Source organism: Andrographis paniculata, unplaced genomic scaffold (genome assembly GCF_009805555.1).
Source record: "Andrographis paniculata isolate CXL003 unplaced genomic scaffold, ASM980555v1 Contig32END, whole genome shotgun sequence".
Taxonomy (NCBI): Eukaryota; Viridiplantae; Streptophyta; class Magnoliopsida; order Lamiales; family Acanthaceae; genus Andrographis; species Andrographis paniculata.
This window is the reverse complement of record NW_026137565.1, coordinates 6,006,564-6,027,095: the sequence shown is the minus strand read 5'-3', so window position 1 is coordinate 6,027,095 and position 20,532 is coordinate 6,006,564. Positions and strand designations below refer to the sequence as shown.

General features: G+C 35.4%; 3 protein-coding genes and 1 long non-coding RNA gene across 5 annotated transcripts; 2 read left to right on the top strand and 2 right to left on the bottom strand.

The window, feature by feature from the left end:
* Positions 1–1,938: 1,938 nt before the first annotated feature.
* Positions 1,939–8,605, bottom strand: LOC127247804 (succinate-semialdehyde dehydrogenase, mitochondrial-like). Its single transcript, XM_051269834.1, has 19 exons — positions 8,364–8,605; positions 7,820–7,933; positions 7,609–7,708; positions 6,994–7,130; positions 6,807–6,917; positions 6,322–6,384; positions 6,103–6,213; positions 5,416–5,481; positions 5,254–5,331; positions 5,107–5,184; positions 4,341–4,407; positions 4,178–4,263; positions 4,007–4,039; positions 3,892–3,924; positions 3,682–3,782; positions 3,019–3,104; positions 2,733–2,839; positions 2,562–2,639; positions 1,939–2,271 (listed from the first exon to the last, which is right to left on the bottom strand). The coding sequence occupies exons 1-19, from the start codon at positions 8,478–8,480 to the stop codon at positions 2,239–2,241; spliced, it is 1,599 nt and encodes a 532-aa protein (XP_051125791.1). The 5' UTR covers positions 8,481–8,605; the 3' UTR covers positions 1,939–2,238.
* A 2,938-nt stretch (positions 8,606–11,543) lies between these two features.
* Positions 11,544–15,976, top strand: LOC127247493 (ALA-interacting subunit 1-like). 2 transcript variants are annotated; one of them, XM_051269346.1, is made up of 9 exons: positions 11,544–11,701; positions 12,021–12,219; positions 13,196–13,254; positions 13,350–13,424; positions 13,515–13,628; positions 13,736–13,806; positions 14,177–14,477; positions 15,053–15,342; positions 15,592–15,976. In XM_051269346.1, the coding sequence occupies exons 2-9, from the start codon at positions 12,132–12,134 to the stop codon at positions 15,644–15,646; spliced, it is 1,053 nt and encodes a 350-aa protein (XP_051125303.1). In that variant the 5' UTR covers positions 11,544–11,701; positions 12,021–12,131; the 3' UTR covers positions 15,647–15,976. The 2 variants fall into 2 exon arrangements, with proteins under 2 accessions (XP_051125303.1, XP_051125302.1); XM_051269345.1 differs by lacking the exon at positions 11,544–11,701 and having other exon boundaries at positions 11,711–12,219.
* Positions 15,962–19,790, bottom strand: LOC127247492 (uncharacterized). The gene is made up of 8 exons (XM_051269344.1): positions 19,579–19,790; positions 19,142–19,367; positions 18,923–19,057; positions 18,498–18,714; positions 17,938–18,124; positions 17,379–17,563; positions 16,747–16,884; positions 15,962–16,507 (listed from the first exon to the last, which is right to left on the bottom strand). The coding sequence occupies exons 1-8, from the start codon at positions 19,676–19,678 to the stop codon at positions 16,379–16,381; spliced, it is 1,317 nt and encodes a 438-aa protein (XP_051125301.1). The 5' UTR covers positions 19,679–19,790; the 3' UTR covers positions 15,962–16,378.
* Positions 16,448–17,134, top strand: LOC127247494 (uncharacterized). The gene is made up of 2 exons (XR_007837888.1): positions 16,448–16,571; positions 16,674–17,134. It is a non-coding gene; the product is annotated as an uncharacterized LOC127247494 (long non-coding RNA).
* Positions 19,791–20,532: the final 742 nt, after the last annotated feature.

Sequence of the window (20,532 nt, the reverse complement as noted above, 5' to 3'; positions counted from 1 at the left end):
TACGTATATTGTGGGATTAATGGGAATGATCGATGAGAAAAGGGGAGGGAGATTGAGTTGAGGCACATCATTACCAGAAGCTTGTTCATATTCCTTTACCACTCTCTAAATTAAACCACCATCCCTAATCCCTAATCCCTAATTATATATATATATATATACAAAAACACACTCTAATCAATTCATCATTACGTACGTTTTCAAGTGGGAAGCTTTTGCATGCAATGATGACTGACATGAGATATATATATATATATATATATATAGAGAGAGAGAGAGAGAGAGAGAGGAATTCTGCACTTTAAGCTTCCATGTTAAATAAACACATATTATTTTATAAGCTTAATTAATTAATTAATTAGCCTTAGGAAGCAATAATATTGGGAATGTGAATGTATAAAATATATATAATGGTCAATAAAAGTTTGGAGGACGTGAACATCGATGCATATTATTGTGTATATATATTATATTGTATTGTATATATATCTTAAGGGTAGTGAATCTCTCTCTCTCTCTCTCTCTCTCTCTCTCTCTAGTGCTTTTGTGGCATAGAAGATTGTCATGCATGTGTTGTTTTGTGTTGCCTGTTCTTTCGCTTCCAAAACCCTTTTCATAGAGATATATACATTATATTATTTATCTACACAATCATCAATATAATAATTTTCTACTAATTAATTAGAGAAGTAATCATCCATGTAGGGTGCAACCCAAGCAGAACATGCATGCAGTTTATACACACACAAGGATAATAACAAATATACACACATAAATAATTAAATCGTGACATATATACATAGATTATTATTATTATTATTATTATTATTATATGCATGGCAGCCATCTCATCTCATCTCATCCTTTGTCCACCAGGAATAAATTCTTCCTTAGTTGAGAATTAAAGCAGATATTCTCTCCCATGCACATATATAAATATATATATACACATACATATACTTATACGTATATACAGATACATGTCTTTGTTTCTACCACAAATTAGTTATTCAGTTGGAATTTATGCAAACCATTTATGCTGTTATTAAGATACAAGTGAAAAAATAATTTCAATCTTGCCTAAATGTGGCTTCTTGGTGTCCACATCCTAATTTTCTTTTTTCATTAAATTTAGTGAAAGTGATATAACTGTGTGTGTGTGTGTGTATGAGAGAGAGAGCAATTCATTAATAATCACAAGTAGATAATTAGTTATTATTAATAGTAGAAGAGCTGTCCCATTAGAAAAGCATATACACTCAAAAGTTGAGATTTAACCTTTAGTAGTTTGATTTTGTATTTAAACCAATACATACACACATAACACACTAATTTAAAAAAGCTCGACATATATATATATATATATATATGCTTGCTTAAATTTTAAGCATCTTAATATTCTTCTCCCCTTATTTACATTGAATGAATATATTCCCTTTTGACATGACCTCCATTTTCTTTTTTCAATTGAATTATACATCAAGACCACCCTAAAACCCAAATCAACACAACCCCACAACGCAACTTATTCAGGATAAAAATGAAATATATATAGAGAGATAAATGTGTGTGTGTTTTGTTTGGATCTAAATCTTAAAATGCAGCAACTTCTTTTCAGTTTCCTTTTGACATATATAAGTAAAAGGAGCAGTGAGTCGAGTGGGAGGGAGAAGAATCTGATTCGTGAAGGACCATAATGCATATACATATGTATATGCAAATCCATCCATCCATTCATCTCAAAAGCACAGATTAAATCACAATCGTTATTCACACATCTATTTCATTACACACACTTATCTCATAACAAAGATTTTATGCACAAACACACTATGCATGTAGACAAGAGGGAGTTTTATTAATATATATATATATATATGTGTGTGTATGTATATTTGTGCTGAATTTTGTATTCTGCAAATTCAATGAAGTAGATAGTATAAAAGTTGAAGGGGACTCTCACTTTAATTCAAAATTCAGAAGATAAAAACAAGGGTAAAGAACATTTGTCTTCAAGGAACAGAACAAACAGGCTCTTATTTAGATAGCCATGGAGCCTGGAGTTTTTGAGACTTGTGTACCACCATACCATACATGGCTGCCTGGCTCTACCCATATTTTGATTGTAGCAACAAACAACCTGTTTTTTCTTTTTCACTATATAGCCATGGGGCACATTTGAAGAAGCAAACTACCAACCGACCGGAGGGGCAAGGATTTCAAACCCAAAACTGCAGCTTAGTTCATGTTTCCCAAACACACATACTTGATCTGGAATAAAATGAAAAGAATTAGTGTCACTATCATGGTTGTCTCTAGTCAAGAGTAAGAAAATGAGCATGCTTGATAAGTTCTATATCTTTGAAGTCTAAATTAAGGTCACATTGGGAATTTCAAAATGAGCATGCTTCAAAACAGTTTAGTTGAGAAGGAACAGGGAGTAGAAAAAGGAATTTTTAACTTTAAAAACAATTTAGAAATATATGGATTGCATGAAGTTGATGGATTGTGAACTCCAAAAATGAGAGGGCAATATGCAGTAGAAATCGAAGTGTACGTACTTCAAGATATTCGTCCATGCCATACTTTGATCCTTCACGGCCAAGACCAGATTGTTTCATGCCACCAAATGGAGCAACCTACATGGAAGAGAAGCATTAGTGAAGACATAATTGTTTATTTGTTATTATTATATGATTATTCAGTCTCAGAAACAAGATGATAAAATCAACCTCAGTAGAAATTATTCCTTCATTTACTCCAACTAGCCCATATTCAAGGGCTTCAGAGACACGCCACGAACGTTGGATGCTTGATGTGAAGATGTAAGCAGCCAAACCTTAAGAACAAGATAAGTTTTAGCATTAGTAAGAGGCACCATCTTTCAGTTTTACTTCCATTCTGTATTCATCACAATCTCAGATTCGATTTAATTATACACTATTCACATGGGTTCGTTTTCTGGTAAGGAACAGAAGTTTGAATGATCAACTGCACCAGTGAGTTCAAACAGCACACCTGCATTGGTGTCGTTGGCCATGCGGATAGCATCTTCCTCGGTCTTAAATTTCAGAAGAGGTGCAACTGGCCCAAATACTTCCTCCCTGAAAGCAGCAATGCAGTAATTCACGATAAAAACATTCAAAATTCACAAGAAAGTCTTATAGAAAGCTCAAGTTAACAAGCATAAAAGGACAAATACGAAAGAGATGAATCTGATGCCACTTTTTTTAGACATATACACAATGAAGACGAGTACAAATAAGAATTGTAAACAGGATCCCGCTACATGGAGGCAAGAGAACTAAATCATTTGAATGGCATTGCCTCAAGAAGGAAAAGATAACAAGTATCTGTCACCACTATCACTGAAGATTTTTGTTCGAAAATAACCGACTGCATACAAGCACAACGATACCTATCAAACAACTTAAGAGTATCACACAAGCAACAATTTGGTAACAAGCATCTAGTTTTGCATCCAATTTCAACACATTACAAAATAGAACAGTTCAGTGGAAAATTATTAAGTTTTTGTAATAATTTGTAAAGCTAAATGTGAATGAATTAGTCATTTCAGCACATACTTTGTTCCAAATCAAGTGCTTGAATACATATAAAAGATTACACACTGGTCTCCATACGCAAAATGATTTGGATTTCCTCAGGTTGTGGGCATACCTTGATAAAAGCATCTCACTTTTGACATCTGCGATCACAGTGGGCTCATAAAATGTCATTCCAAGACTATGTTTCTTGCCACCAATAAGGACTTTAGCCCCCTTGAACCAGAAAAGGTATTGATTAATACAAGAATGCAGCTGCCTTGATATCTCATTTTCCACTAATATTGGCAGATTACAAGAACTTCATATAAGACAGTAAACAAACCTTAGATATAGCATCTTCCACAAAAGATTCAACCTGTGAGACAATACAAAGTGGGGTCGATTGCAACAATGCAGCACCATCTGAACCTTAATTGAATATGAAAGAAACAACTGACCTTGCGCACAGCGGCATCATTAATCAGAGGTCCCTGAATGAAAGGGATGCCGTTCAGTTACTTCTTGTAACAAAAAGCAAACTACTATTTTTATTGTAAGTGACCTAATGGCAAAGCCAGTCACAACAATGTGCAAGCTATATGACTGAACTAAATAGGGTACACAACTACCTGCCCCACACCTTCCCCAAAACCATCCCCAACTTTCATATCCTCAACCGCTTTAGAGAAAGCACTAGCAAACTTGTCATAAATCCCTGCAGCAGCATAAAGATATATCATAGCAAGAATCAAGTTTGGGGGTAGAAAATAAAAGCCAACATTCATCAGTTACCTTCCTGCACAAGTACCCTATTTGCACAAACACAAGTTTGGCCACTGTTTCGGAACTTAGTTGCTAGCTGCAATTGCATAATTACATTGGAAGGATGTCTTCAAATAGAGTAATGAAATAAAAACCCGCAAAAAGTAAAATCTCAAGCAGTTGAGTTCTTAAAAGCCAAGGTAATCAGCTGCACACAAGTCAAGAATCTAATATATATTTGAAATTTTCAACTTCCATCTGCTTCACATGCCAGTAATAAACGTTGGCAGAGCTGCATGAAATCATCTCAATCTAGTTTGAAGCTAGGGTTCCCCTTTTTGCTTAAACCATGAATGCAAAAAGAAAGTTTGAAGAAAGAATGTGATGCCTCCTTCAGTATCCTTGAACTAATTATTGCAGTTATGTTAAATGAATCATCTAGGGCACTAAGATCAATAACTATATACTGACGCTCTCAAGAATCAAAGAGAATCACACAGTTTAGTTGCATGCTTTGATTATCAAATAGGAACAGTTAATGCTTGGGCAATTAAAATTTCTACCTAGTAGAAGCTGATTACGGAATATTCTACCATGATGCAGGTATATTAGTATATCCATACTTGATCATGTCAGTTTGCAAATGTGTATTACTGATGTTATGTGGTAAGCAACAGAAGAAACATGATATCCGTTTACCCAAAAACATATGATTTCCAAAACACCACTGATTGCCTTGTTCCCCAAACACTGGCAGTACAATAATTAGTTAAGCAGAAATTGAGATTGTTCTTACAGTTCCTTTCAGAGCAACGTCAAGGTCTGCGTCATCAAAAATTATGCAAGGTGCATTGCCACCAAGTTCAAGGGACACCTACACATGAGAATCTGAATTAGCAACAGCAAGAATAATTGTGAGAATGCAATCATATTCACCACTTACCTTTTTCACAGTCCCCGCGGCACCTGCCATCAACTTTTTCCCAACAGCTGTTGATCCTGTGAATGTGATCTTCCTCACCTAAAAAGGTTTATTCAAATTAACATCTACTTATTCCAGAGTAAGTTCAATCATACTTTCATTCTAAAAGGTAGTACATAAAACCTGGGGACTTGCAAGTAATGCGTCGCCAATATCAGATGCATTTCCCATTACGACATTCACAGCACCCTATCTTGCAGAAAGATGCTCGCAATCAAAATGAATGGAACAAGAGCAGAAGCTTTGAACAATCCAGTGCACAGATTGTCTAGATTAGCAATGCTAACACCAGAATCAAGAAGAAACTCATGGAAAAACTAGAGAAATGAAAAAAAAAAAAAAAAAAAAAAAAAGAAAAGAAAAATTGAATGTTTTTTATAATACATGTCAACATGGGTGTGAGAAGTACCCCAAGCTGTTGAAATTGCCAAAAAGTATCATTCCTTCTGGTTCACAATATATTCTTTCAGATTTTAATTATGATCTTACTATAATCTAACCAAGACTTTTTTCCACCTTCAGCTTCAGAAATAATTATAACGCTTAGTAGTCTTGGCCACTATGAGATAATTACATCAATGTGAGAATATCATTCTGTTCTTTTAGTTACTTTTAATTTTGGCAGTTATGGAGGAACTAGCTATGGAACTCTGGTGTTGAGAAACATAAAACACGGTTCACTAAAGAGATACGGCTTAGTATTTTCTACTGTCAACTGGATCATTGCAGTAATTTTCAATAGTAACTTTTCTCTCTATAATGTAAATTACACATAGTAATGTAAGCTTTGATGGTTAAAGTCATAATTACCGGTGGAATCCCAGCTTGAATGGAGAGTTCAGCTGCTGCTAATGCAGTCAGGGGAGTTAGTTCAGAGGGTTTTACAACAACAGTGCATCCACAAGCAAGGGCAGGGGCAACCTGATACAAGACAATCAATTCATTAATTATCTGATACTGGGACAGGCCACTGCCACAATTAACTAAAAAGTAGATATAATTAAACTACAGTAGGTAAGTCCCACCCACCTTCCGGGTAATCATAGCCAAGGGAAAATTCCAGGGTGTGATTGCACCTACAACACCAACTGGCTGCACCAGAAGCAACAGGCAAGCACAAATACACAGAAGTAATAAAAGAGATATTCAAGAACAAGGAGACAAGGTACTTGACACTAGTAAGGCATAGTTGCATAGACGTTTGAAATCAAATCAAGAATACCATGTTGTAGTACTCTCTTTTTTTAATCATTAAGGTAGCCTACAAGCCATAATGCATATTAAAACCTTCCATTTCAGCATCAGATACTTTTTACACTGAAAATTATATATAATTTTGAATTATCACTAGATATTAAAAGAAAATTTATTAATGGAGAATTTTGTATTGTTCCTCTCACAAAGAAGAAGATCAAGAAAAAAAGGCCCCCTAAGTTCTGGAACAATTATTGCATGCCAGAGAGTATTTCTTAGAAATTAAGAATAAGGAACTCAATCTCAGAGCAAACATTAACCTGCTTCAAAACAAACAGCCGGCGATCTGACATTGCTGCTGGAATTATGTCACCATAAACTCTTTTAGCCTCTTCAGCATAGAATTCTATGAAGCTCGCACCATAACTAACCTGCGAATCGCCCGTTCAGAAATTCTCCACAAAACAAAAACATAGTTTGAACTACTATAGAAAAAATTTTCAATACCTCACCAATAGCTTCTTTCAAAGGTTTTCCTTGCTCTAATGTCATAAGTTGCCCAAGCTCATCTTTGTGATCCATTATCAATTCATACCATTTTCTTAGACGCTTGCTTCTTTCAGCAGCAGTGAGCTTGCTCCAAGCTTTAAACAAAACCCATGTGTAAGATTATTTGTAATATATACCAAATCACTTGTTATGGAACGCGCATATAGAAGACCACTCTCAGGAATATACAGTCAGTAAGCCTCCACCCATAAAGTAGTGGCAGTTGTGAAGGCAGTAGTAGAAGTAATTTTGTAGACAAGGAGGTGAACAATTATTACTAGAGAGAAATATGCAGCAAAATATATTAATTTAACCATTCAACAAAATGAAAGAGAGTTAGAAATTCTCCACACAGAGTGGATGCCCGTCCAAAACTACTAAATGACATTCTGATACTAAACGAAGAGATTTATGTTGTTGACTTGCAACTTAAGGTCTCAGGGGCACCTTGGTACCTCACTACTGATGCAAGCACACAAAAAGAATGGCCTTCAAATTTTAATTCTAATGAAAGGGTTGAACGTGAGAGAAATAGAAACAGCACATCAGACAAATAAGCCTGGACATACTCACATAAAAATGTCTCATGTGCTGAAGCAATTGCATCATTTGTCTCCCTTCCACCCATGCATGAAACATTTGTTATGACCCCACCTGTTGCAGGATTGCAAACCTGACATAGCACATAGATTTAGCAACATCACTCCCCTTTCTTTGTTTCTTAGTTGGATGTTTGTTACAGATTCTATGCAATTTTTTAATAACTCAGTTAAGACCATCCAACCTCAATGGTCTTCCCATCATAGGCATCAGTCCATTTCCCTCCTATGAATCCCTGACTCCTAATGAATCCTGCACTGTTTAGACGTGCAGCAACACTTTCGGCATTTGTGCTCATCTGCCATAATCAACAGCTTCTCATTGCCATATTAAAAGTTCAACCGCAAAATTTATAACCAATGGGAAAACATAAAATCATAAATTTGCAGGTCATGACACACAGTTCTTGAAGAAGCAAACATAAAATTTTGAATTAATTCGATTTCTAACAAATGAGAGGGCATAAAAGATGATTATAAGCACTGAAACAATAAACCATGGAATCCAAGCCCCTATATTTGTTTACAAATAGGGACCTCGCATAAACAAGGACTCAAGATTTATTCACTCGAAATCACTCAAAAATCATGATTGCCAACACTAAAGCCAATTATTTGTCGCCGCTGACTCAATGAAACAGAAACTTCTTCCTACGAAGGAAAGACACTTAGAACCGCTGATTCCGGAAACCGATGAGATGCAAGTTCGAATCGATGACACTGGAGTACCTGGTGACTAAACATTACGGCAGATGTAAAGCGCGGTTGATGGCAGGCACCGAAGCGCATAGACAAAAAGCTAGGTGAGCAGCGACGAAACGCAATGCCTATACCTCCCAACCCCATGGACCTCGCAAGTGTCCAGCCTTCCACCCCGAACCTTCTGCTGCTGGGATTTTATCGAATCTTCTTCCGCCCAAACTCCGCCACGCTCGGCTGCGTTGTCCTTCGCCGAATACTGCTAAACACATCACTGTCTTATAGCTTAAAATTAGAGGTTCGTGACTCATGGTCGTGTTTTACATTTTATTTTATCAGATTTTATTTTTTATATTATATTTAAAATATTAAATCAACATTTATATCAGTTGAGTTTAAAAATTTTGATTATTCAAATTTCAATAAAAATAATTCAATTTTTTAATTAAATAAAAAACACATCTATTCGGACTAAAAAAATAAATACCCTTTTCAATTCCAAAATAATTTGATTGTCTTATCTTTTTTTTTTTTTTTTTCTTTTCAAAAATATCATATTTAATAATTATTTTTTTTCTATATTATAGTATAAATTATGATAATCTATTTTTATGTGATAATGTTGCTATGAGCGAGTAGCTTTTCGGCAAGGATAGAAATTTTTTATGAGTTAAAAGAATCTTGAATTTTGGATAAAATATAGAATTAGATGAAAATGATGTTATTGTAAACCCTAAAATGCTACTCTCTTTGTTTCGGCTACGGTATCCTTTAAACTAATTAGCTATTGTAAAAATAATTTTAAAATAATATTTAAATAACTAATTAGTTTAATTAAAATTAAAATAATTAAAAATAAAAAATTTAAAATGAGATTAAAATATATAATTTTTTTTTAAAAAAAATGACAGAATAAATAGGATAGAAGAAAATAGAAATATGAATACGGTAAGTAGGACGGGGGATTATATCATAATTGATTTTATACTATTTAATTGATAGTTTCTAGATCGAATACAAAAATTTTAAGTCAAAAAATTAAATCAAGAAATATTTATTGAGTTTGGCTAATTCGGGAAAGCAATAAAGAGTGGCTCGCTCGCAAGCGAACCAAAAGCAATAAAGTGCAAGAATGTAAATAAAGTAGTAAAAGTGAGCAGATAGTGAGAACGAGCGGAGCGGCGGGTGTCGTGAGTGTGCTGGTGAGCGAACGGTAAGGGTGACATATGAGCGGTATACATATACATATACATAAGTTATGACTGGCGAGCGGCGTAAGATAATGAAAGCGAGTAAATGAGTGGTATAATAACAACGATAAATTTGTGTTTGATCTGTGCATTTCAAAATAGCTAGATTTTCATTGATGAAATGAGAAGATGATGAAAATGAAATAGCGAAGCATATATATAAATGAAATGACAAAAGTAATGAATATGATTATGCTTATATATTTAAACCAGATTCTTGATTCCTGGTAATTGACCTTAAGGAATTTATAAGAAGACTTTAATGACATTCAAACTCAAAACATTATAACAACAAAAATTACTGTCACTAGCCATTTTTTTAAACCCCATAGACAAGTGCTTATGTCAAATTAATTATTCTGAAATTTGTTTCATTAGTAGTTTTACCTTCTCATACATCTATTTAATCAAAATTGAATCAACATGTAATTAAGCAAGTCGATAAGACTCCGCATATTTAACTATTGAACTAACTAAAATTTGTTAATGAATACGATGCGAGATTAGACATTGATAATCAATTCTTTTGAAGAACTTTCCACGGCGAGTAAAATTACATATTTAAACAATTAAATACAAATTTGAAATTGAGGATGAATTTGCAAATGAAGAAATCTTGATATTGAATTAACATTAGGAAAATTGTAAATCTTCGTTACAAAAGCAATAACAAAGCAGTAAAATGAAAACTGGAAATCTGCTTAAAAGGTAACTAAAACTGGACGATCAGGGGAGGAGGAATCTCTACTCCTACGACCTCCTATTTAACTAAGAGAACTCTCTTACATGTCTGAAGCTCTTAAGAAATCAACAGAGTAAAAACAAGAGGTTTATCGTAAAGTATATGATATATAATACAAATAAAATTTGACCCTATTTATAGAGGTTTGGAAACGGCAGTTAGCACCAGTAGGCAGTTGCCGCAGTTAGTTGGGTTGATTGGTTGAAACTGTCATAACTTTCAACTTGCTCGCTCATCTGCGGAACTGTATTGGTTGGACACAGATCTTCCTTGCTCGCCTTACTGGACTTGGCTTAGCTAGAGGGCATTGGCACAGCTCAAGCGAGGCTATCCTCGCTGGCCGGGTACTGGATGGCTGATTGCTGAAAGATTCACACTTAATTATTTCTTGGAACTTTTGGATCATCGCTTGTCAGCAATGGACATCTGGCTAACTGGCTCGGGCGCAAGTGGAAAGAGCATCGCTTGCTATAGTTGGCTTCATTTTCGTTCGTCTTATTATACTTAGGCATTTATGAGCCAGAAAGTCGCTTAAAAAGACTAAAACCATCAATATCTTCATAAGCGCGCTTTGGGTCATATCAAGCTAAACAAATCAATAAAATATACACAATTTTATAAAGCCGTAAATATACTATTTTTGTAATATTTTGTGCCCGTTAAATTATTGTTGCATTTGTTTCGATCTCCTCCCTCTTCTAACTTTGTGTTTATTTTGTTCATTTGTGTATTTGGATTGTTTGGTGTTAAAACTCAACTGATTTCTCCATTTGTCAATGTTGCCTGGTTTCAACGACTTAAGAGTAATTGGTGTACGAGGGAGTTGTAATGTGAATTGACGATAGATAGTAATTTTTAAATATTTAGTTAAAATAGTTTCTTGTCGTATTGAGATATATATATATATATATTTTTGTGTGATTATTATTATGATTTTATTTATTTATCTTCAAATTTATTCATTTTGTTTAAAATTATTTGATTATATGAACTCTATAAAAATATATTAACAATTGATTTATTCAATATATTAACATACAATAACGTGAATTATATTAACAATATAAAAATATTATATTTAACCTATAATATAGTCACACATAATATACTTTACAATTAATTTCATAACGAACTTAATTTTTATTGTTTTAATTTTTGTTAGAAAAAAAAAATTTCTTCTACTCTATTGTTGCATAAGAAAAACGGGTAGATCCCTATTGCATTGGTCCCAACCCAAATAGTTTGGATCCGAATCCAGAACCACAAATTGGACCATCTTGACACTGCCATGGAAACTTCGCACCTCCTTCGTCGTCTCGCCTTGACTTTCTAGATTCGGACAAGCTTTCAGCGCCTGCCTCCACAACTATACAAAGGTTTGATGAATTCTTCCTTGTTATTGTTGCACTCAGAAAAGACGCGTCGCAGAATTTATTGTATTTTTTTGTTCAATCTTGTCCGGGTGAACTCGGGGAAGAATATTCAAAGTCAAAGAAGAACGGTTGTGAAGAAGAAACAGGAGGATCCCCCACTTTCTCACCCTTCTTATTATACCAAACCCTACTTAATTATCTTCTTCCCAACCCCTTGTTTGGTGTCATAATTTTTTTTTTTAATTTTTTTTTCTGAATATTGAAGTGCCTGATCTCCAAAATTTGTGATTCCGAAGTTTCTGTGCATCTGAATTTGGATTAGGTGTTCCCTGTTTTCAAAATTGTTTCGCTCAGCTGGCTTTGATTTTGTTGGGATAATAAGAGGCGCATTTTCAAGGAGGTGGAGAAGGAGGTAGGAGTCTCAGGTGAAGTGATGAACTCGACTACTCCTTCATCTAGCGCTGCAGGACCTGGATCCTCCGAGACGACTGCTCCGAGGAGGAATTCCAAGAGGCCAAAGTGTATATTTCTTTACCTAAGCCCCACTTTTCCTATGCTTGCTTTGGGCTTCTTGAATTATGGTGTTTTGGCTTCAAGTAGGGTAAATATGAATGATTTAGGTACCTGTTCAAATCTTATTTCCATTCTTGGAATTCAAGGGATGGGATATTTGAGGCTCTCAAAATACACCACCGATGAATTTTCTAATCTATCCATGAACATAACCACTACGTTCATCTTTAATTTTTTGGGAGCCTGGGATTTTGATTATTTGAATATTTGACATATGGCTAGACAAGATTCATCTTACTGGAGATAATATGACATTAGAATGATGTAAGATTATTAATCAGTTTGATCAGCTATATTCTGACGTCCACTGTTGATAGAAAGGGTTACTGATTTTTTTAGGTTGTCAAGCCTGGCTACTATGCCTCCTCTCAGTCCGTTTATATTTAACTTTCTAAATCTATTAGGGAAATTCTTTTTGAGAAACACTATGTTCAAGAATATCTTTTGTGAAGTTATGTGACGCACAAATTTTATAAAAACCTGTTGTCCATGTTTTTTTTTAAGTTGCCAAAGAGTACTGGGATTTAAGATATGTTGGTAGGAAGCAAGAATACATGCAAGGAAGGGGGTTCATGCATTCTTTTTAGCCCGATTTTTGTCGCCTTTTCAATTTTGTATAACCTGAAGTGTTACTACTGAATATTTTGGTGTGGAGATTGAGTATCCAATGCCATAACATATGTGGAGGGATCACTCCTACTTAGTCCTGTATCTCAAATTGAAAGAGAAACTAACTATTAGTGAGCTGGAAGTTTATAAAGTTGTGATCAACGTGAATCCCATAATGCTGTCTTGCTGATCTCTAGAATATGTAATGGTGTAACCATTTTGCTTTAATTCCACCGAATGGGTAATGTGACTAGTTCTTTCAGCTTCTTAGCACATGTTAAAGTATTCTGTTTTTTTACCTTTTGTGTTCTTCAGATTCAAGATTCACACAACAGGAGCTTCCTGCATGCAAACCTATACTTACTCCTAAATGGGTATATTTTAAGCTTCTGTGTATTCAAAATCCCCCTCTTAGAAAATTTTAACCTCCTAATATTTGGCTCCTCACACTTGTGACACTTTGATGCAGGTGATCTCAACTTTCTTGCTTGTTAGTGTTGTCTTCATCCCCATTGGAATTGTCTCACTCTATGCTTCTCGAGATGTATGTTTCCATCTTTTCACCATGGAGTACTATAGCATCTGTTTATTTTCCAAGTGCTTTACTGAATGAAGATTCTTCTATATTCGTTAGGTTGTTGAGATTGTTGATAGATATGAGACTGATTGCATTCCTCCAGAGTTTGCAAAAGATAAGATTGGGTTTATTCAGAGCACTCAAGATAAAGTCTGCATTAGAAACCTTACGGTGAGCCTAGCATTTTCTGACTGTTGCAATGGCTGTTGCATCTCGTCATTATGGCTGTGTACAGTATATAATAATTTTTTTGTTGACTAATGACGACTCATTGTTAGGTACCAAAACGCATGAAAGCTCCAATATATGTGTATTACCAGCTCGACAATTTCTATCAAAATCATCGCAGGTAATAATTATAATAATGTGCCTTCTTGTTTCAGTGTTAGTGATATTGTTGCGAAGATATTTCTTATGGACACCTTCTATTTTTTTCTGGGATGAAAATCAGTGTTTTTTTTCCATGAGATGCTTTTAGTATCATGTGCCGATAACACTTGCACGCTCTCTGCATGAGTTTGAATTCAAGATGTCATACATCAAAGACTGTATGACATTATTTATATTAGCACATTGGGCTGATGTTGTTCAGTCGTTAGATTGAGAATTAAGAATTGAGAATTGAAATTTTACTAATAGAAAATTAGATATGGGTATCTATAGAGCTAATATGTTGTGATTTATTGGAGAATCACTGTCTTTCTTTCATCTCGTATTAGATATGTGAAGAGCCGAAGTGATCAGCAGCTAAGGAAAAATGGAAGTGCAGCTGATATTGATCCCTGCAAACCTGAGGGAACCACAAAGGACGGGTTGCCCATTGTTCCTTGTGGTCTAATAGCTTGGAGTCTCTTTAATGATACTTATCAGTTTACACGCAATAATCAGCCGTTGAACATCAACAAGCATGGCATCTCATGGAAAAGTGATAGGGATCATAAATTTGGGAAGAATGTATTCCCCACAAACTTTCAAAATGGTAGTCTGAGAGGTGGTGCTACACTTGATCCATCAAAACCAGTAAGCTGTTAGCCCTTCATGTTAACACATTAAATCTTACTCACTAACAAATAGCTTTTCATTCATGTAATTCTACTGAATTTCTATTTTAATTGAAAACCAACACCTATATTGCTGATGATTTGGTGGGAGAAATTATTGCTGTCTGGCTTAGGCTCCATTTTATATGCATTGTGTAGTTTCACACTTATTAGCTTTTTTTTTTGTGGGCATTATCTTGGTTTTTGGTCAGGCATCAATTAATTTTGTGTTTTGAGTCTATATTAGGACATTATTTGCATACAAGATAGTAACTGAAATTTCCACTGTTACTATTCATAACCTGCTGCATTTTAAGTAATTCTAAGAGCGAAATTCATGTAGTTATTTTTGTTACCATTTTTAATAATTTACAAGTTCAAGCTTTTTAAACAAAACCGGCTAAAAGATATTTGTTGCCTAATCACTGCTGGAAAAGATGTTTCACTTTATGTGTCACTAAGTCATTTACTAATTTTCATTTCTTAATTATTGGCATATTAGTTTCAATTGCTTTTGAGATTAATCTGACACTTGTCAATGTTGCCATGTAACAGTTGAGCCAGCAGGAGGACCTCATTGTGTGGATGCGAACTGCTGCTCTTCCAACATTTAGAAAGTTGTATGGGAAAATAGAAGTTGATCTTCTACAAAATGAAGTGATCAATGTGACATTGGAGAACAATTATAATACTTACAGTTTCAATGGCAAGAAGAAACTGGTTCTTTCTACTGCCAGCTGGCTAGGAGGGAAGAACGACTTTGTAGGCATTGCATACCTCACAGTGGGTGGATTGTGCTTCTTCTTGGCGATAGTTTTCATGCTTATTTACCTGATAAAACCAAGGTATGGTCTTTTGTGACGTTTATAAATTCACACACAAATGTTTGCTCTTTATGGTATAGCTGTGCTAAATTTAAATCTCTTTTTTATTTTTTTCTCAAGTAGCGAAAAATCTAGGTTCGGATTAGATATGATTTGGAGGACATTCCGAATTATGAAATTTTTAGGCAATAGGTGCATGTTTCTTAAGGCAACATGTTAAAATGATTTGTGTTGTTTGATGGTAACCAAATTGTTTTCTGGTTGCTTCAGGCAACTTGGAGATCCATCTTACTTGTCCTGGAATCGGAATCCAGGCGGTCACTAATGCTAGGTCACGAAGTGTTGTTTGTGTGATTGCGATCTTGACATGTGCCGTATTACAAGTGGACGCAAGCTTGTATTTGTGTGTATAAATACCGACTACTCCACTGCCTTCTGGCCTACTTTGAATCTGAATGTGTATTTGATGCAATGCAGCGGGATGTACTTCTTGTATATTACCTTAACGCTATTTACCAATCGAACTATGAAGCATATATTTACCCCAATTTTCGATACTAACAGTTACTTTTTTCACTTGTAATTTGGTGAAATATGGTAGCTAGTGATTGGATGGTTACTTGTTTGAATCGTATCGATGTTTTCTTTTTTTTTTTTTTTTTGTATTTTATTACAAGATATTTATGATTACATGTTTTTCGCATCAATAAACATATATTATGATCTTTACTGATGGACATAATATTTACAATTATAAGTACATTAAATGAAGTGCTGGTCATTGTTAGTGCAAAGTGAAAAAATCGCCCTAGTCTCAAACTTAGAGTATGTCAGCCAATATGGACAGAGAAGAATATCTCCTAATACTGTGTGATGTTGAAACCAAATATAAAATAATTTTGATTTAAATATAACCAAATATGTTGCAGGGAAATGCTTGCTTCTTCCGATATTCAGAAACTAGTAGGAAAAATTGGAGTAACAAAATGATTAGGGCCATGACCCCAAACCCCAAATATGAGCTGTTTTTTGTCATAAATTGGCACATTGAATTGCTTCATAGCACTCTAACTAAAACATTGGAGAGGTACTTACCTTCCGGATAAGATGGATCGATAGGATGATCGCCGGCTGCTCCAGCTTCACGTATTACAGTAATCTTCCTACTAGCCATGGATGCAGCACCCTAGAACAGGAAAGCAAGGACCATCGTTTGTCTATGTTAGTAAGCTGATCTTAGCTGCAAAAAGGTAAAATCCCGGGCCACCACCACAAGTTTGATGCAGCAACAGTTGGGTTAAACCTTGGATTTATATTTATTCTTTTCCATTGATAAATTTTTGTGTGTGCAGGGCCAAATGAATAGAAACAAAAAACTTGCTTACTGCTTTAAAATACCCTTCAGCAGATAGAGACAATACTTGCCTGAAGAATGCGCAGGAACGTCCCACTTTGGGTCATAGCACCAGAACAGGAGCAGGTCATTAACAATCCACCTCTTCTTGTTACTTGCATGGCCAAGGAGTTTAAGTTCCTATACATGCCGGATGCGCTGTGCAACACCTAAACATGTAAAAATTGGCACTTAGGGTGGGGAAAATAAACATAAATAGGTAGAATATAATGCATGCATGATAAGATTTTTTGTTTGCTGTCACCAAATGTAAGAGAAAGTCTCACCTAGGATGACCACAAGGGATGTCATGTAATACAAAAGTTTAGGCTGGGTATAAACCAACAATGTATAATACCTAGAATGTACCACATGCCTACAACAAGAGGAAATGGAAATTTTTTAAGTTACTTTGGATTATGACTCTCTTGCACGTGCAAGATGTAAGATACTTCTATATTTGATCATTTGTTATAATGAGGGAATAATCCTATAATTGTATGTGTGTATATATATATATATATATATACAACTACAACGAAAAAGAGAATCATTTGTATTAACCCTGGAACATTTCTTTCTATATTTTAGTCCTCCAGAAATTAATTGCCATAAACTTTTAGCAGGAAGAAAAAAGCCTCAAAGCATGAAGCTGCATGCTTACCTTTCTATTGGGAGCTAATTTTGGTGGATCCAGAATAACTATATCCCATGAATCACCCTTTGAGATTGCACTCTTCATAAAATGTGTAGCATCTTGTCGATGAAACGATATTAATCCAGAATCAAGATTGTTGAGAATGATGTTATCTCTGGCAATGTCCAAAGCAGGAGAAGATGAATCAACACCTTCCAGCCATGAAAAAAAAAAGGTTAAATGTAAAATACTGGGGAAACAAAAGAAGCACAAAAAGAACACTGATGCACAATTATTACGAACATCATTCACTCCAAATAATTTGATTGATATGGTGTGGTTAGTTTAACATACCTTCACAACATATCCCCATTTAATTCAAAACTAAATGCTGGATTAACCAGTATTTGCTTTCTGCTACACGGTTACCACAAGGATTATCGATTACTATTCTTCAAGTCCAATACAACAGTTACACATTATCAGTTTCTCTAAATAGTCCATCACAATGTGTAAAATTTATTACAGGGAAGCTTTCTAGAAATCAACTTCAATAAGAGTTAAGATAAAACAGAAGTGAGTGTACCAGTAACACTACGAGCACCGCCATGCGCTGCATTTAGTGCAAAACCACCAGTATAGCAGCAAATATCAAGTACTTTCCGTCCAGCAGAAATTGATGATATGTACTGGCGATTTTCACGCTGATCAGCGTAGAATCCAGTCTTTTGCCCCTCCAAGGACACTAAATACGAGATGCCATTTTCTATAGCCTGGCTGAAACACATGTATAAGCATAATAAGAACATTATAATAAAGATTGTCATCTAATAGTTGCTAAAAGCTCTCTCCAATGCCAATCCTCTCAAGGACCACAATTTTCAAGACAAGGATTTCTGGCAGTGGTCTATGGATAAATTCATGATGATTGAGGGTAAGATCTTATATTAACTGCTACACGTCATTTTCACACCCCATTGTACATTAGTTCTTATTGAGATTTGGGTAACAATAGGCTCAGCCTTATGCCTTTACACTTGCATATGTTCTTGTTAACAGATGGTACCAGGATGGAAGAGAAAATTAAACTATGAAACAATTTGTATTAGCATTGTTGCAAAACTATCATGTGGAAATGAGTTTCACCTTTGCCATTTTGGGAGAATCAGATCCCTCTCCTGAATCAGACAGATCCAACCCTTCCTCTTTCAGGGTTTCAATAGATGGTCTCCAGGTTATATGACGGATGCTGCTAAGTCTGCTTATGCAAGCCTTTATTTGTTGTTTGTACTTTTCAACCCAAGCTGCAGAGGAAGCAATCACTGCTTCATCACCAAAAATATCAACTATGAGGCCAGACAACCTGTGTTAAAAACCAATATTTAGAATGTTAAAGCTATTTCTTAAAATGATCTTCAAGAAATGGCTAGTTCCTTAACAAAGCCGTAGCAGTTTATCTCTTGTTGATAAATTCAACACTGTAATTGTTACACGGTCATTTTATTTACCAGAATGGTAATCCAGAAATATGAAATTACAGTGTATTTGAAGATTGAATATAGAAGTAATACCGATCTCCTTCACTGTTTACAAGACGGTAAGCATTTGTCTTGGCTGAAGGAAGCCCGAGAAGCCCTCGTAACTCAACAGCATCATTGATTCTAGTTTCAAGCAGTCTGTCCATGTCTAGCACGGAACAAGGATCTCTGTTCCATAGCTATTACTAACACAATCAGATATTGATATTTGAAACGTAAATAGCACGATAATGTGATTCAATGAACGTATACCGTGCGGCTTCGTCTTCCAGTTGCATAAGTCGAACACAAAACATTGAAACTGAATTGTACAAGCCCCAACCAATTGGTTTCTCTTTCCCATCAGCAACCAGGACGACATCTCCAGTTACTGGGGGTGGTCTACCAATGATCCGATCAACAGCACCACTATATACCATTGGGCTGCCATCTTTAAACAACTGAGTCTTTCCCTTTTTCAGTACAACTTTTGCAACGCCTACAAATTAATCTCTTAATCAACAAAATGCAATATGTCGAGAGAGTTCTCCTACTCGATGGAATTCTGAATCGTAATATGAGAATGAGAATATCATAAACCACCAAATTATCATGCGATGCTACAAAACTCAATAACTCGAATTACACGACAGGCATCAAATGCTCTGAGAAATTACATAATCAATTAGCTACCGAGTTAGTGAATCTACCTTTGGGGTTAGAAGACGCAATTTCCTGAAGTGAGGCAACGGGCTGCGCGGAGGCCAGAGAGAAACTTCTTGCCATCAGGAAGCGGCTCGAAGACATCATTCAGTTTTCCGTCTCGGACGATGCCGTGATGTTTGAACGCGTCGGAAGAGAAACTAGCAGCTCTAGTTGCCATTCACCTCCATGTCCATGGTTGCTCGCTCTGGGCAGTCGACCATCAGCAAATTATAGTTTCTTCATTTGCATCTCTCTTTATCCATTTGGAGGGAAACGAACGATTACTGGGCTGGGCCCATTAATTGAATTATTATATTAAATGGCCCTGTATTTGATTCTCATTCGGCCCAAATACGGCCCATTTCAATTCATGCAGCGTTTAGTTTCATTTTGGCTTATTTTAATAATATTCAGAATTCTGCTCTGAAATATTTTGGTATTTTGATGTGTTTTGGAACAGAAAAATATAATGGGTCATTTAATATGAATAGTCATAGTATTACAGTCTTTGCAATGCAATAAAGTTACCAGAGAAAGCCAATTCACTATACGAAATGAAGCAGCTGCTAGCACGTGATGGCGAATACTATCGTATAGTTGATATCATCTTTTCTGAGTGTTAAAACGGTAGATTTTGAATTGACCAATGCCGATTCGATCATGAAAATCACTTTCTCAAAGAAAGTCAAGTATGTGCTCCAAAATTACGAAGGCATTGAAGGTCGGCAAAAAGCAAGCTAATTCGGGGGTCCAAGCAGGATCCGAAGTATCGGCCTTATTGGGTAGTTGATTGTATCTCTAATTTTGTTCATAAGTCTGAATTTTCCACGGAAGCCGGCTCGAAATATTTGATCTGCAGATTTCACCCTATCTACACCCGGAGCCACGGACGTTTATACGGTTTAGGGCTAGTGAGTTACTATACGTTCGTGAAGGCAGACCCTGTTCAGGAAGACCAT